Source organism: Pristiophorus japonicus, chromosome 6 (genome assembly GCF_044704955.1).
Source record: "Pristiophorus japonicus isolate sPriJap1 chromosome 6, sPriJap1.hap1, whole genome shotgun sequence".
Classification (NCBI taxonomy): Eukaryota; Metazoa; Chordata; class Chondrichthyes; family Pristiophoridae; genus Pristiophorus; species Pristiophorus japonicus.
Genome location: NC_091982.1, coordinates 233,915,028 through 233,931,442, shown reverse-complemented (window position 1 = coordinate 233,931,442; position 16,415 = coordinate 233,915,028). Strand labels below are relative to the sequence as shown.

Genomic DNA, 16,415 nt, shown 5'->3' with positions numbered 1-16,415 from the left:
CTCAGTGACATTTTTGACCCGAGCACCAAGGAGACAATATCCCATCCTGGCGTCACATCTGCTCCCCTAACTATCTAAGCCCTTACCACTGTTGCTCTTCCACTCTTCTCCCCCTCCTTCCTGCTGCCTCCCCCTCCTCTGAGCCACCCATGGTGCTGCAGACTAGGCTTTAGCTGTACTTCCCAGAAGAACCATTACTCTTGCCAGTACTCAGAACAGAATACTGGTTGCAAGTGAGATGCACTCATGGGACTCCTGCACTACCTGCCTGGTCCTCCTTTTCTGTCTGGCGGTCACCTATTCCCCCTCTGCCTGTGTACTCCTTATCTGCAGGGTGACCACCTCCTGAAAAGCTTTCAGCGTTGCGGATGCATCGCAATGATACCAACTGCTGCTCAAGCTCTGAAAGCCGGAGCTTAAGTTCCTACATCTGATGACACTTCCTGCACATATGATTGTCCAGGATAAGGGAAGCATCCTGGATTTCCCACATGGCACAGGATGTGCACTCCACTGGACCAAGCTGCCCTGCCCTGCCATTATTTATTCAACTAATAACTAACTTTACAGAAACATAAGATTATGATGTATCTATTTCAAGTTATTAAATTAGTAACACATACTAATTATAGTATTGTTATATTTTAGTAATAAGTTACTAATTTTAATATGGTTTTAAGAGTTACTAATCTCCAAGCTTCTGCTTTATGACTAACAAACTATTTAACCCTGGCCCCTAACTTGAAGTTTTAAAAAAAAAACTGAGCTTTACGAACATCAGTTACCAGCTATCCACTGACATCACTCCTTGGTTTTTTTTCTGAATCGCCATTCAGCTCCCTTTATGCTACTGGTGGTGCTCCTGCTCAGGTCCACACACTTTCCTGGGCCTTCTAAGCATCTCCCTTTATGCTGCTGGTGCTCCCGCTCAGGTCTGTGTTCTTGGTTTGGAAAGAATGAACAAATTTACATTTATAAATGCCTTTTTGTGACTTTGGAACATCCCAAAATGCTTCACAGCCAATGAAGTACTTTTGAAGTTTAAAGAAAGACTTGCATTTATATAGTACCTTTCACGACTTGGGAGTGTGGTCAGTGTTATGTGGGAAACGCAGTAGCCACTTTGCATAGAGCAAGTTCCCACAAACAGCAATGTGACAATGACAAGATTATCTTTATTTTTGTTTTGATTTTTTGAGGGATAACTATTGACCTTGACACCGGGGATAACTCCCCTGTTCTTCGAAATAGTGCCATGGGATCTTTTACGTCCACCTGAGAAAGCAGAGAGGGCCTCTGTTTAATGTCTCATCCGAAAGACGGCACTTCCGACAGTGCAGCAGTCCTTCAGCACCGCATTGGAAGATCAGCCTAGATTTTGTGTGCTCAAGTCTGTGGAGTGGGACCTGAATCCACACCTGACTCGGGCGAGAGTGCTACATAACTGAGCCACGGCTGACCACTTTAGTCATGTAACGTAGAGACCTGCCAGCCAATTTGCGAACAGCAAGGCCCCACAAACAGCAATGAGATAATCTTGGTAATGTTGGCTGATGGATACAAATTGGCCAAGAAGGAGATTTCGCCTGCTCTTCAAATAATGTCATGGGATTTTTTATTTGAGGCCCACCTAAAGGCAGATGTCTCATCCAAAAGATGGAACCTCCTACAGTGCAGCAGCCCTCAGTACTGCACTAGTGTTGGCCTAGATAATGTGCTCACATGGAATGGGGCTTGAACCCCTGACTTGACTCGTGAGGTAAGAGTGCTGCCACTGAACCAATTATTCATAAATGTTACCAGTCTTGGCTGTGTATTTGTTTTAATGGACTGCTGTGGTTCACTCCCTTGTCTTTTTTTTCACTCTACTGGCGCCCACACTGCTTCTGGTTATCGGCTTTCTGGGTGATTTCAGTTGAACTCTTAAATATTGTACATTGATCACATTCGTAACAACTTGTCATGCACTATTCATTACCTAATGCAGTACTTCATGTGGAGAATATATATTTGGTGATAAGTTCCTTTTGGCTTCCATTTAGTTGTTATGAAGGGCACTTTCAATTTATTAAAGTGGTTACTGATGGTATTTAGCGGAGCTGAATAATGTAATCTAGTTTTGTTTTGGTCCTCAGACTTGCTGTTTCATTGGCCTTCATTTGTGGCCTGCTTCATTGCAGAATGTGGCTGATCTGGAGTTTTAACACTTCCTCATCTGAAGAAATGAATGCTGTTAAAAGCCAGAGGTTGTCCCAGCATCTATTTTCATCATCATAGGCAGTCCCTTGGAATCGAGCAAGACTTGCTTCCACTCCTGAAGTGAGTTCTTTGGTGATTGAACAGTCCAATACGAGAGCCACAGACTCTCGTAGGTGAGACAGATAGTCGTTGAAGGAAGGGGTGGGTGGGACTGGTTTTGCCGCACACTCTTTCTGTTGTCTGCGCTTGATTTCTGCACGCTCTTGGCGTTGCAACTCGGTGTTCAGCGCCCTCTCTGATGCACTTCCTCCACTTAGGGCGGTCTTGGGCCAGGGACTCCCAGGTGTCGTGGGGATGTCGCACTTTATCAGGGAGGCTTTGAGGGTGTCCTTGTAGCGTTTCCGCTGCCCACCTTTGGCTCATTTGCTGTGAGGGAGCTCCGAGTAGAGCACTCGCTTTGGGAGTCTCGAGTCTGGCAGGCGAACTATGTGGCCTGTCCAGTGGAGCTGATCGAGTGTGGTTAGTGCTTCAATGCTGGGGATGTTGGCCTGAATGTTGTCGCTGATGATGCGCCTGTCCTCCCAGGGGATTTGTAGGAGACATCGTTGGTATTTCTCCAGCAACTTGGTGTCTATTTTCAAAAGGGAACAGTCATTAGTGACTCCCCTTCCTAGTGCAACATGAGTAAAAACAGCAGTTCAGGTGCAAACATTGAGTTGTGGTACAGCATTCAAGAGACTGATTGGTGCTTGAGAAATTTACTGCTTAGGCTTGTGGCTTAAATAAGAAAATTACAGTTGGTAGATGACACAAGGGTTCATTCTAATTGAACAAAGGTTGTTGACCTTTTGTCAGCTGTGGCTCAGTGGGTAGCACTCTCGCCTCGAGTCAGAAGATTGTGGGTTCAAATCCCACTCCAGGGACTTGAGCACACACACAATCTAGGCTGAGACTCCAGTGCAGTGCTGAGGGAGCACTGCACTATCGGAGGTGCTGTCCTTTGGATGAGACGTTAAACCGAGGCCCCGTCTGCTCTCGTGGGTGTAATAGATCCCATGGCACTATTTTTAAAAGAGCAGGGTAGTTATCCCTCAATCAATCTCTTAAAACATAGAATATGAACCTATTTTGTATTGACTTTGGTTCAAGGCGCATGTATACTTGTGTAGAATCAAGCTGATGCTTGTGCCACAGGAAATACAAATTGTGGATAAAACTGCTTGTCACTAAAATACCCTGGTCCCTGACAACTCTAGGGTTAAATCTTAGTAAACTTTGAATCACTGGTTAGTTTCCTCCTTTGCCAAGAGAGCAGCTCTTGTTTTGAATAAGTTGGCTTTGTGATTGCCCAAACTGGAGTGGTCTTCCAGGTTTGTGCGCCCACCTATTGTGTAAACTTTCAGATGATACAAGAAATGGCTTTGCTACCTTTTACTTAAAGCTAAGCTGGAGGTAGAACCTGCTAGCTACTCTACCCTTAATGGTAGCAAGGGTAGGCAACTGTTTAGAAAGCCTTTAAAGCAGTATTTGATGCTACTCTGGAGCAAATGAGATGCAGCATTGTGGCGGTCATTGGTGAAATAAAGCAGGTTCTACAAGGGTGTGCAATTGCACAAAGTGCCAATACTGAGTCTAGTGCTCTTCAATGTGCCTGAGGATATTCTCATGGTCTGGAGTGAATTGTGTCTGACCCAATTGACCCTATCTGCATGGAGATTAGAAAAGGTAAGAGTTTGGTGGCAAGACCTACTAATGAACCAGTTTGCTGGGAGAAAGTGGATATGGTTTCTGCACTGGCCCCCAGCTCAGATTTTCAAATGGGGTGTAGGTGAAGCACGACAACACAACAGTTTTGTCCCTTGCGTCCCAAGATTACCAAAGCATCATTGACCAATGTGCTCAAGCCACGTCCCTGCCCTACCCTCTAGCTCCTGTGCTATATAACTGATGTGAGCGTGACATTTGGTGTTCTTTCTTCTTCAAGTTTATTCAGTAGTATAGTAGTGGTACTGTGCTACTGAATAAACTTGAACATAAAAGAACACTTGATGGCTTAACTTTTGAGTAGGATGAGACTGTTTGCTAGTACTGTGCTATTTATGTTGCTTAAGCTATGTCATCCAGGAAAATAAAATCCACTTGTTCTATTGCAAAGGGCTGTTTCTTTGCGAGGGACGTGCATGGGACATGAATCTCCAAAGGAGGTTATAGCAAAAAACAATGTTGTGAACTTCTGCCCTAGCTAATCGCAGGATGGCAAGCATAGATTATATTTGTACTGAATTTCTAAAGCTAATTTTGGGGTGCAGTTATTTCTATCCAAGGAAGATCATCGAGAGACCAAAAACCACTGGGGAACCTCTGAAATAATTGAAGGTGGTTCTTTAGTGGTATGAATATAGAATGTTGCAGAGCAATTCAAAAGGCTGGATTTTGCCCTTCAAGAATGTGGAAATCAACTTGTGGCATTGTTTGTAATTATAGATGTATCTTGAAATTATAGATGTATCTTGAAGGGAAGGTATTGATTGGAAGACATATGAGATCTTGGTAGCTTTATTCTGTTTGGACACTTCCTAAAGGTGAAGGGTGCTTTTGGTCCTAGTCCATCAGGATATAAGATATGTATTTGCAGTTTGAAACTCAATCCTAGGTAGTCAAAGGAATTATTTTCTTTTGGTGCATGCAAGTTCAAGAACTAAACATATATTTTGAAGTGGAATGAAGCAAAAAGGAGAGGGCTCTTGCCAATGTTGATCCTTGCCCTGAAGGGAGAGTCAGCCTCCTAGTGTATACAGCAGACATCTCAAAGTACTGGAAGTACCACCAGTGCTGCCTCTAAGATCCTGGAAACCCACTGGGAGGATAGACGCACCAACGTCTGTTCTTGCTCAGGCCAACATCCCCAGCATTGAAGCACTGACCACGCTCGACCAGCTCCGTTGGGTGGGCCACATCGTCTGCATGCCCGACATGAGGCTCCCTAAGCAAACGCTCTACTCTGAGCTCTGACATGGCAAACGAGCAGAGGAAATGTTTCAAGGACATCCACAAAGCCTCCTTGATAAAGTGCAACATCCCCACTGGCACCTGGGAATCCCTGACGCAAGACTGCCCAAAGTGGAGGAAGAGCATCTGGGAGGGTGCTGAGCACCTTGAGTCTCATCGCCGAGAGCATGTGGAAATCAAACAGGCAGCAGAAGGAGCGAGTGGCAAACCACTGTTTGCTCCACCTGTGACTGAGATTGTAATTCCCGCATTGTACAGTCCAATCACCTGAGAACTGAGTGGAAGCAAGTCTTCGGCAGTCCTTCGAAATCAAGGATGAGTTGCCAAAACTCTCCATATGAGGGTTTGAGGAGATGGCAGTTGGTGACCAGCATTTGAATATTCATCTGTTATCTGATGACCACTTGACAGACTAAAGCAGTTTATATGTAGGGATTTGCTTTCAATGGTGGTTGACTTGATCCACAATATATTTGTACTTTAAAACTTTCTTGAAGGATTGTCTAATCTAATTGCAACTGCAGGAAATGTTGCTTTTAAGATGTTCATTGAATCATTTATTCAGTGACAATTATACAAGATAAGCACTATTGTATTGTCAGCTTGGCTCAGTTTGCAGCAGAAGGTTGAGTTCAAGCCCCATTCTAGAGTCTGCATACATAATGTGGACTGATACTCCAATGCGGTAATAAAGTGCAGTGTCGGCAAGGTTTTGTCTGTTAAATGAAGGTCTGTCTGCTTTTTTTGAGGTTCATGTGGATTGTGCTATTTGAAGATTGTGGAGTTCTGTGTCCTGGCCAACATTCCTCAACAATGCCACCAAAATGGGTTAAATGGTCTCTTGCTGCTTGTCGCTTCAAAAAACACTTTACATCCAATGAATTACTTTCAGGAATCCTGACGATGTGATGCAACATATAAATAAAGTTGCTTCCTTCCTTTTATTAACTGGTTAAGGTTGGATTTCATAATATTTGCTGATTTAAAGTGGTGCTTGTATATAGAAGCGATGTGACATTTTCTAGAAATTTAGGCCCCAAGTTTCCACATGATTTGCTCCTGATTTTTTAGGAGCAACTGGTGGAGAATGGAGTATCTTAGAAATCGGAATTCTCCACATTTAAGTTTTCTGCAGTTCTAGTCAGGTAGAACAGTTTCACTTTTGAACAGAATTTTTTTTCAAAAGGGGCGTGTCCGGCCACTGACCCCTGATTTGAAAGTTTCCACAGTGAAAACATACTCCAAACTAACTTGCAATGGAGCAAGTGAAGATTTTTGTAGGCCTGAAAAAACCTTGTCTACACTAAAAAAAAATCAGGCGCAGGTTACAAATTAGGCGTCCGGAACGAGGTGGGGTGGGGGGAAAAGTCGTTACATTCTACAATAAATCCTTAGTTATACTTGTACAAATATTATACAAATAATTCCAACCTGAATAAAAAATTTATAAGCTAAGAAAAGATTAAATAAACCATGTTCCGACCTGTGAAAGTGCTTCAGGCAGGGAGAAGGCTGCAGGAAGCCTCAAGTTGAGGCAGCCGTTCCCGACGGGCCCGACCGACAGCAGGGGGAGAAAGCTGCAAGAAGCCTCAGTGCTGATCATGGAAGGGCAATGTGGTTTTATTAAAAAAAAATTAAAAATTTAAACAAAGAACTACAAAATGGCCGAGTGCCAATGTTTCCTTCACACTGCGAACGCTCCAACGCGCACGCGCAGGGTTGCCGGCACGAAAAAAACTCATTTAAATGGTACCCGCCCCTTCCTAATTACAAAATTGGCGCGAGTGGTAGGCTCAGCCCCCTGGGCACCACGCCAAGCAATCGAGCTGCAAAGCGCTCGAATAGCGTGTTTTTTTTTCAGGCGCCGTTTTCGGCACGAGAAATGGGCACCCAGCTCGGAGGGGCGCCTGTTTTGCCGCGTGTGGAAACTTGGGGCCTTAGTATCTTTAGCAGTACATATTGGCAGATTTAAAATTATGGAAACCATGCACGATAAGCAAGCAGAAGAAAATATTATCGAGTGCTTATGAAGTAGAGCTTTCCATAATTTTTAAATTTTAAGATTGTTTAAATTTTCACAGCCCAAATCCATTTTCAACTATGTCGGCTTTGTGTTGCATTAGGATTTATCAAGTCAGTCTTTCAGCATTTATTACTATATATTCTAGAAGCATAATTTTAGCACTTAGATGTCAGTTAATTCAGCTACTTGTTTTTTTTTTTGGAATTTTTCCTCACTTTAATTCCACTAAGTGGAAATTTTAATTTCTACAAGAGGGTGAGAAATTTGACATCTGTTTCTCTTTCCCTATCCCTTTTTCTGTTTTGCCCCAATAGCTTTGTTACTGTTCCTGATATTAAGTGGAACTTGCAGGGTAGATAGAGAACTATTTCTGCTAGTTGGGGAGTTTTATGACTAGGGGGCATTGTTCAAAAACTACTTCTACACTCTACCACCCTTTGTCGTTTGGAGCTCTCCTGCAAATGGCAATTGATGCTAGGTCAATTATTAATTGTAAATTTGAGATTGTTAAATTTTTGTTATCCAAAGGTATTGAGGTATATGGAGCAAAGGCAGGTAAATGGAGTTGGGTCACATCAGCATTGAATGGCAGAACAGGCTTGAGGGGCTAACTGGCCTACTCCTGTTCCTATGTTCCATTCTCACTTTAAGCTATTTTAATGCAAGTTTGCAACCAAGACAAAAATGTATGTACCAATTTAAACCTCTCATGGTTTATTGGATCTTTTTCTAGTGTTTTGTCAAATATAAGTCCCTAGATAAAACAGCCACCTAGACACCATATGTTGCCATGCATTACTTTTAACACTGAGGTCTGCAAAATGACTCTGCAGTCATTGAAAGACCTTGTTGACAGCAAGAATGACAAACTTGGTAAATCTAGATCAGGTAAAATTGCTTTCAGAAGTGATCTGAAAGATAATGCTGACATCAGTATATCCTGTTGGCTCATAAGCCTGAGAAAGCATTTGGTCCTACACTCCTCTCCCCTTCAACCCCAGTCACAAAACTGATCAATTAATGTTACTAAACTGTTCTGATGGCATTGGATGATTAAAACTCAAATAATCTTCATGCAGGTGATGAATGTTGAGTACTGATGCAGTTGCCAGTACTAATGGGAACATTGTTACTGGACTAGTAATCCAGAGACCTGGACTAATCTGGAGATGAGTTCAATCCCAACACAGCAACTAAGGAATTTAAATTAAGTAAATCCGGAATAAAAAGCTAGTTTTCGTAATGGTGACCATGACACCATTGGATTGTCATTAAAAACTCATCTGGTTCACTAATGTCCTTTTTAGGGAAGGAAATCTGCTATCCTTGCCTGGTGTGACCTATGTGACTCCAGACCCACAGCAATGTGGTTGACCCTTAACTGCTCTCTGAAATGGTTAGAGGTCAATCATCTCAGCCCCAAATCATTGCTGCAGGAGTTCTTCAGGGCTGTGTCCTAGGCCCAACCATCTCCAGCTGCTTCATCAATGACCTTCCCTCCATCAGAAGGTCAGAAGTGGGGATGTTTGCTGATGATTACAGTGTTCAGTTCCGTTCACAACTCTGCAGATAATGAAGCAGTCCATGCCCACATACAGCAAGACCTGGATGGCATTCAGGCTTGTGCTGATAAGTGGCAAGTAACATTTGAGCTCCAAGTGAGTCCAACCAATGCCCCATCCTTGCATCTTGTACCTTCACCCAGAGAGCATGAACATAGAGAATTAATTTTATTGACTTTTTGTTTTATAAAAGCTCAAAAGGCTTTTATGCGTATCCTACTGTCCTGTTTAGAAGGGAAAATCTAATCCAAGTTGCAGACTTCATAGAATTCTTGATCGTTTGTTTCCCACTCCCAACCTCCCCAGTGTAGAAAATCCTAAATGTGGAGAGGACACCTGTGGCTTGAAGAATATGAAAGGCTTTCTCTAAAAGGCTGGGTAACCAGGGTAGGTGGTGTACTAATGCTTGCCACTGAATCAATTTTGTCATGATTAATGGTTCAAGGCTATAATGAATAAACTGAGCACTGGTAGTAATATTGCAAATAGCTGATCTGAGGCACAGCCAGCTATATTTGCTCTTGGCATGGATCTAACTAATTGAATTGTGCTCATCTGCAAAGTCTGTTAACGAAACTCAACCAGTAAATTCAACTTCTTATGGGCCAAGTAGACAATACTCTGGAAAGAAAATTGGTAACTTTTTTTTTTGAGTTGGAGATTTTGTGCACGGTGCCAGGAAGAAAATGCTGCTCCCTCCCACCCCTGGTACTTGTGGAAGTTCTAGTAGTGATCGCACAGTTTCTAGACAAGGTTTTCATCTGATGCAGAATTGTTAAGACTGCCTTTGTTGCTGGGATTTTTGTCATTGAAGTGAATTCTTGTGATGAAGGGCTCAAGTTGATTAGTTCTTGCAGAACACAGAGCAGGTATTTGATTTAAGAAAGTAGATGTCCCTGTTCCATTAGTTTGAAATCTCTAATTTTTGGTGACCTGACTATATTAAAAAATCTGCTTTTTGGGTTGGTGTCATTTGTCTAGCTGAAGATGTGTCCTTCAGGTCTTTTTCACTACCCAATATCTAGATTTGTGATAGTACACTATCAAGACCATCTTGTACAAACTGTTCATGTGCTTTGTGTGTGTCTATGGCCTTCTAAAAGGCTTACTTTAACACTTTAGTGGGATGAGGCCAGATGAAAGCTCTTATTTTGTAGCCTGTAAGTGAATGTAGAGTAACAGAATTTGCCTAAACTCCCTTCAGTTCCTCCTCGCCATAAAGAAAATAAACTATCTTAAGCGGACTAAACACTTAGATTTCACACAGGGTCTGGTCAGAAAGAAAACCAATTCCAGCCTAGATCCTAACCACCTGCATGCAGCAGCTCTTAAACCAGCTGACTCTTTTTTGGTTCTTTTTGTCTGGTGAACAGTGAGTCTTGACGTAGGACTCCATCCCTGTTTAAGTGTTGACCTGTATATCTGCCAGTTACATGGGATACTGTCCCTCTCAATGTGGACTCTTTGAAATCGTGATCTTGCAGAGCTGAACCAGAATATTTCAATCCTCATGTGTAAATGTTTCCTGGGATGTGTTTTACAAACCTACATTGGGGCCAGTGGAAAGAACCCTCGTCTGACTTCTGATCTGCATCCCTAGCATGTGGCTGTCCTGTGAATCTAATTGCTTCACAAAAACACCTTTTAAATCATGTATCTGGGAGGGTACTTGGATCCAAAGCCTGTAGAGACAGCATTGTGGTTGGCTAATTCTATTCCTCTTTCTGCCCAAGTCTTTTGAATTTTTTTCATCTTGGTGATATGAAATGGCGGGCGGGCGGGGGGGGGGGGGGTGGAATTTAGTGTCAGACCTTGCAGTTTTAAACATCTGGTTCCATATGATTCTTCAGACCGATTCTACAGATGACTATAGAAGACCAGATATGGCAGTGACTCATGAGCCTTGGCAAGAGCCAGCTTTCTTTCTATTGATAAATTCTGAAGGATGGCATGATTAAAACTCTTAATTTTCAATGTGATAAATTGTCCAGTGCTGCTTAATTGACCAATTTAACTTATGACTGCCTCATGAATGCTAGTCCATTTCTGGCAGGGATTCAGTTGTGTTTTTTTTTTAATAAAAGGTGCCTGGAAAACTTTAAAAAGACCCCCCCCCCCCCCCCAAAAAAAAAAAAAAATTGCAGTAAAATTGTTGGGTCTAGAGAGCATTTTAATGAACAAATTATACAAAGCAGGCAAGTACTGTTTCGTAATACAGGTAGAATGTTTTTAAGGAAGGAAAAATACCTTTTTCCAGAGTTGGCCCAGTGAACTCCATAACCATTTTGAGGTTAAATATCTCACTGATCACCCTAGGAGCAATTTGAAGTAAATGAAAGGATATAGTGATTTTTTTTTCTTCTGCCCCTCTCCATGATTTACCAATAATTGTCATATGTATACTGATGGTTTGAATCATATGTGCAAATATTGTGCCATTTGATATCTATCTATCTGCATGTTGAATAAACTTCATGCTTTTGTAGATTTATTCTTTTATCTTGACTAGCATGTAGGTAAGTTCAGTTGTCTGTGCATTGTGCAGTTGAGATGTGAAATCAAGAAGTCAGTTGCTGAAATGATCTGTCCTTAATGTTTGTGAAAGTTTTCACTGAGCATAATCTTGGGTCTGCTTAGGATATCTGGTCTGCATAATTTGGACTTTACAGTGCCATATACAGATTCAGCACCTGTTTTTCTATTTGCATATGGTCTTGAATGAGGTGTTAGATTTATTTATTGTGTTGTGAATAGAGTTCACCTGAGTTCCCATCCATCTGCTCCTTCAGTTCAGAGTTGATATTTCACATGCAGGTTGACTAAGCCTTGTGCAGTAATGAAGAACACTAGTTAGACAATGCCAAACCTTGATACACAATTCAAAGTATAAGGAAAGATTTCATAGTTGATTGTGAAGACAATTTACTGTTGATCAAATGAGGAACTTGTAATTATTCTTTCTCTTTGGCTGTATCCTTGAGCTTTCTCACCCAGCATGCAGATCTGAGTTCCACAGAGTAGGAATTTCATGGCAGTGATGGGATTATCTTTTGTTTTCCTCTTTGTTACTTTAGTTTTTTTTCTATTTATAAACTTGGCTGGCACAACTGTTCTCCTCAAACCCTTGTATGTGTTGTGGTGGTTGAGCTTTACATTTTGGCATATTGGGTCTGTTTCATTGCACTGTGAAATTTGCTCAATGCTGTGGGCCTTTCGATACAAAATGCCTGCAACTCTGGTGCCTACTTCCAGTCATAGGTTTATAAATGAGAAAATTGTTGGAGATAAATCTAGGTTCCAGAATGTTGACTAGATTACCTAGAACCTTTATTGGCTAGATTCACGTGAGTTACTGGAGGGGCTAACCTTTTTGGTCTTGATTAAAACTTGTAGGCATATTACTTGGTGCTTGTAGATCATAGCAATTGACAAGAGTGTTGTAATCTGATTTAAGCCAACCTGGCAGAGTGGCACAAATGCACAGCAGTATAAGCTTTTAACAGCTTTTTAAACATTTTCTTTGACAGCCTACAGAAATAGATGTGTTCGTTGGAAAGGATCGTCAAAGTTTCTTCACTAATGGCATGGTCCTGGGTGGAAAGAAGTGCTCCGTTATCAGAGATAACCTGTTTGAAGCTGAATGCACAATGGACGTGAGGACAAAGAGCGCAGCTAAAGAAACAACGTACAATATTACTATAGCCAAAGCTGACTCAAGTAAGTAATGAGATCCAACACATTTCGTATCTGCATCAGTTTAAATATTGAGCTTGTTCCAATTGCTACTTCGCCGTACCTTTTTGCTTTTAGATATGAAGAATTTGGGTTAAATGGGTTTTTAATTTTTTGGTTTTAAAGATTGTATAGGGGTTCATCAACTTCAATGTATTGTGTTTAAGAGCACAGATAGTGATAAATGATCTTGCAGGTTTGCCCATTGTATTAATACATGCATTCAGGTTTGACTTTTTTTTTTAAGCACAAGGTTTATCAACTTTCATTCTCATTTTATTAAAGTAAGGGGAGCTTGCACTCCAGGCAAGCTCTGTGTTGCCCAGAGGGAACTTTTAATTCTGTATCTTGCCTGTGCTATACCTGACTTGAATGCTTGATGCCAGTAGTAAAGCAAGCAGATGGACATTTCCCAGTGCTTGTACCCCTCTATTAAAAAGATTATGCCAACTGAAGCTACCATACATTATGTAGCAAAAATGGCATTTTGGTAACTTGCTGAAATCTGATTTAAAAAAAATATATTAAATGCTACATTTGAGTGTAATTTCCTACAGATGTCACTGATCTCTTCAGACTAGAAATTCAAAATTGTGAACACAAGCTGACTAGTTTTCTTGTAAACATTATATACAGCAAATGAATTGATTGGTGTACTTATCCCAAAATCTTGACCTGACTCTTGTAACTCTAAACGATACTAATGGACAAATGTGTTCTTCCTTCAGACCACCTCCTCCTCTTTCCCCCCCCCCCCCCCCCCCCCCAAAACCCCGATTCTGCAATCCAGCCCACTAGTACTTTTGTCTGAGTGGTCATTCTTGTATTCAATTCATTATCGTTGAGCTTGATCTTGTCCATACCTGTAAGTCACTGCATAGTGATCAGGAATAGAAATCCTGCTTGTGTAGGTTTTCCTTTATCCTCCATCAAAAAATAAAGTTCAAGAACAGTACATCCTCCATTGCTGCCTGAGTTCAGATTGATTAGCTCAGCACAAACCAGTGATCAACTTTCATGGTATGTGATTTTGATTACTTTGTGTGGATTTGAAAGACCACAAATCCATTCAGATGTTCACTGAGTGCTAGGACATACCATAATAAAATTATTCAAGATTAAGAATGTGGCAAAACACAGTCCCTAATACATTAAATTTGGTATATATGCCATGCACTCTTATTTGGATGCCACTGTTATCCATGCATGTAGGTGGTGCCTCTATAGACTTGCCATTAAGTGAGCAGCTTTTGTCTTAGTTTTTTGAGATGGATCTTCAAATGTTTTTGAACTTCAAAAGCTCCAGTTCTCTCGATTTCTGACTCTTCAAATTAAGTAATTTTTAAATCACAAAATTGAAAGTAATGTTTTTCCTATTCAACCTCCCCTTGCCACCTTTCAACTTTCTACTTTTCCTCCTTTTCTCTCTCCCCACCCACAACCTCTTTTTCAATTAAATTATATTGCTGTCTACTCTACTCCTTGGAGCCTGGAATGCCTGTATAAAATTATTTTAAATTTCAATAAATATATTTAGTGCTCTGCTGGATTTGTGGATCAAATTTTGATGGATAACATTTATATTCAATTATCAATTTGCCATAGGCCCATCTCCATGATGGTGGTTGTCCCGGCTGCTTTTATGAACCCTCCGATGGCCTCAACACTTCCCTGCTGGCTCTCCTGTGTTTTTTAAGTTAATAATTTCATACCTATCTTGTGCTTCAGCTTAAAATACTTGTGCCGGCTCTTGAGGTGGTTCTCTTGGATAATGTCCTGCGCTCCTTGCCTTGCATGTAATTGAGTATGTAGCAGCATTTATTTTTTAATTGTCCTTTTTCCCCTTTTGTGGAGCATACTCAACCCACAGTGTTCTGAGGAATGTAACTATAGTTTCTACTGATGGGTCAAGTGATATTCCACAGTGCCAATCCAACCATACTATTATCCCCACAATTTTCAATCTATCCATACCTATTCCATGATTGGCTCCTCCCAATGTCTTGGCAACGCACCATTTCTTGAAACCTTTAATTTAGATTTTTCCTCTTGTCCCCCACGCATCCCACAAGTCATGGTCAACTTAGTTCCTAGTATCACAGGCTGTTCAAGTGTACAATATTCTAAATGGATTCAATAGAATGTTCATACAGCAGTTAAGATCTTCACTTTTTTCATTGCCATTTTAATATGTCCTTACTATACAGTACAAATGCACACGAGGCCCATACTAGAGAGAAGGTCACTCTGACCAGCAACCTTTATTCCAGCACTGAAGTGAAGATGGTTGGAGCTTCCCCTTTTTATACCTGAAAGTCCAGGTTAGGAGTGTCTCCCACAAGTTCACCCTTGTGGTCAGTGTTCTGTGTACAACTTAGGTCAGTTTATACATGGATTACAATGACAGTTGAATACATGACATCACCCCCCCCCCCCCCCAAAGTCTTGGGATCACAGGTTAAGTCTCTCTGGTGGTTTAAGCTCCCTTGTAGAGTGCCTGAGTTGGGACTCCGGTCATTGGGTGCTGGCCTGAGTGCTGTTTGCGGTGCCTCAGGCCTATCCGGGCTGCCCACAGTGACTGGGCTCTCCTCCACTTGGTTCCAGTGTTTGGTCACCTGTGGTGGAGTGAACTCTACATCGTGTTCTTCCTCTGCTTCTGTGGGGTTGCCGAACCTCCTTTTTGTTTGATCCACATTTGTGGCAATTTGTCCATTGGTAAGTTTAACTACCAGAATCCTATTCCCCTCTTTGGCAATCACAGTGCCTGCAAGTCATTTGGGCCCTGCAGCTTGGTTGAGGACAAAGACAGGGTCATTGACATCAATACATCACACCCTCACATTCCTGTCATGGTAGCCACATTGTGACCGGAGCCTGCTCAACAATTTCATGGTGGGGTGTATAAGGGTAACCTGGTTTTGAGCGTCCTTTTCATTAGCAGCTCTGCTGGTGGAACACCTGTGAGCGAGTGTGGTTGGGATCTATTGGCCAACAGGAGGCGTGATGAGTGGCTTTGTAGGGAAGCCCCTTGGATTCTGAGCATCCCCTGATGGATTATCTGCACTGCTTGTTCCGCCTGGCTGTTTGAGGCCGGCTTGAATGCTGCTGTTCTGATATGGTTGATACCATTTCCTGCCATGAAGTCCTGGAATTCAATGCTTGTAAAGCACAGGCCATTGTCGCTGACCAAGATGTCCGGTAGACCATGGGCGGCGAACATTGTAGACTTTCTACCGTGGCAGAGGATATGCTTGAATTGAGTGCCACACTCGATCCATTTGGAGTAGGCGTCAACTACAACCAAAAATATTTTTCCCATGAAAGGACCTGCGTAGTCCACATGGGTGGGGGGGCCGGTGCTCTAAGGAGGGCTTCCCTGGGCGCATTGCCCAGCTGGGCACATGTGTTGCACCTGCAAACACAAAATTCCAGGTCTGCATCTATCCCTGGCCACCAAACATGTGACCTGGCAATTGCCTTCATCATGACAATGCCCGGGTGCTCATTGTGGAGTCCTTGGATGAATGCCCATCTGGGACATGACTACTCTGTTTCCCCATAGTAGGCAATCGGCCTGAATCGAGAGTTCATCCTTGCGCCTGTGAAATGGTTTAAATTCCTCAGGGCATGCCCTGTACGTGGCTGCCCAGTCCCCATTAGGACACATTTCTTGACTAAAGATGTAGCGGGTCTCTATTTGTCTGGACTTTGATCTGACGGGCTGTCACGGGTGAGCCTTTGCTTTTGAAAGCTTCAACAGCCATGACCATCTTGACAGCATGCTTGGTTGCCCCCTCGGTGGTGGCTAGTGGGAGCCTGCTGAGTGCATCGGAGCAGTTTTCAGTGCCCGGTCTGTGCCGAATTGTATAGTCATGGGCAGCTAACATGAG

General features: G+C 42.3%; 1 protein-coding gene across 2 annotated transcripts in view; it reads left to right on the top strand.

Annotated features, from left to right (window-relative positions):
- Positions 1-16,415, top strand: part of LOC139265998 (profilin-2-like) — a 37,586-nt gene that overhangs the window by 5,032 nt on the left and 16,139 nt on the right. For both annotated transcript variants that reach the window (XM_070883723.1, XM_070883722.1), the window contains exon 2: positions 12,321-12,510. In XM_070883723.1, coding sequence (XP_070739824.1) covers positions 12,321-12,510 — 190 coding nt within the window. The remainder of the gene's footprint in view (positions 1-12,320; positions 12,511-16,415) is intronic.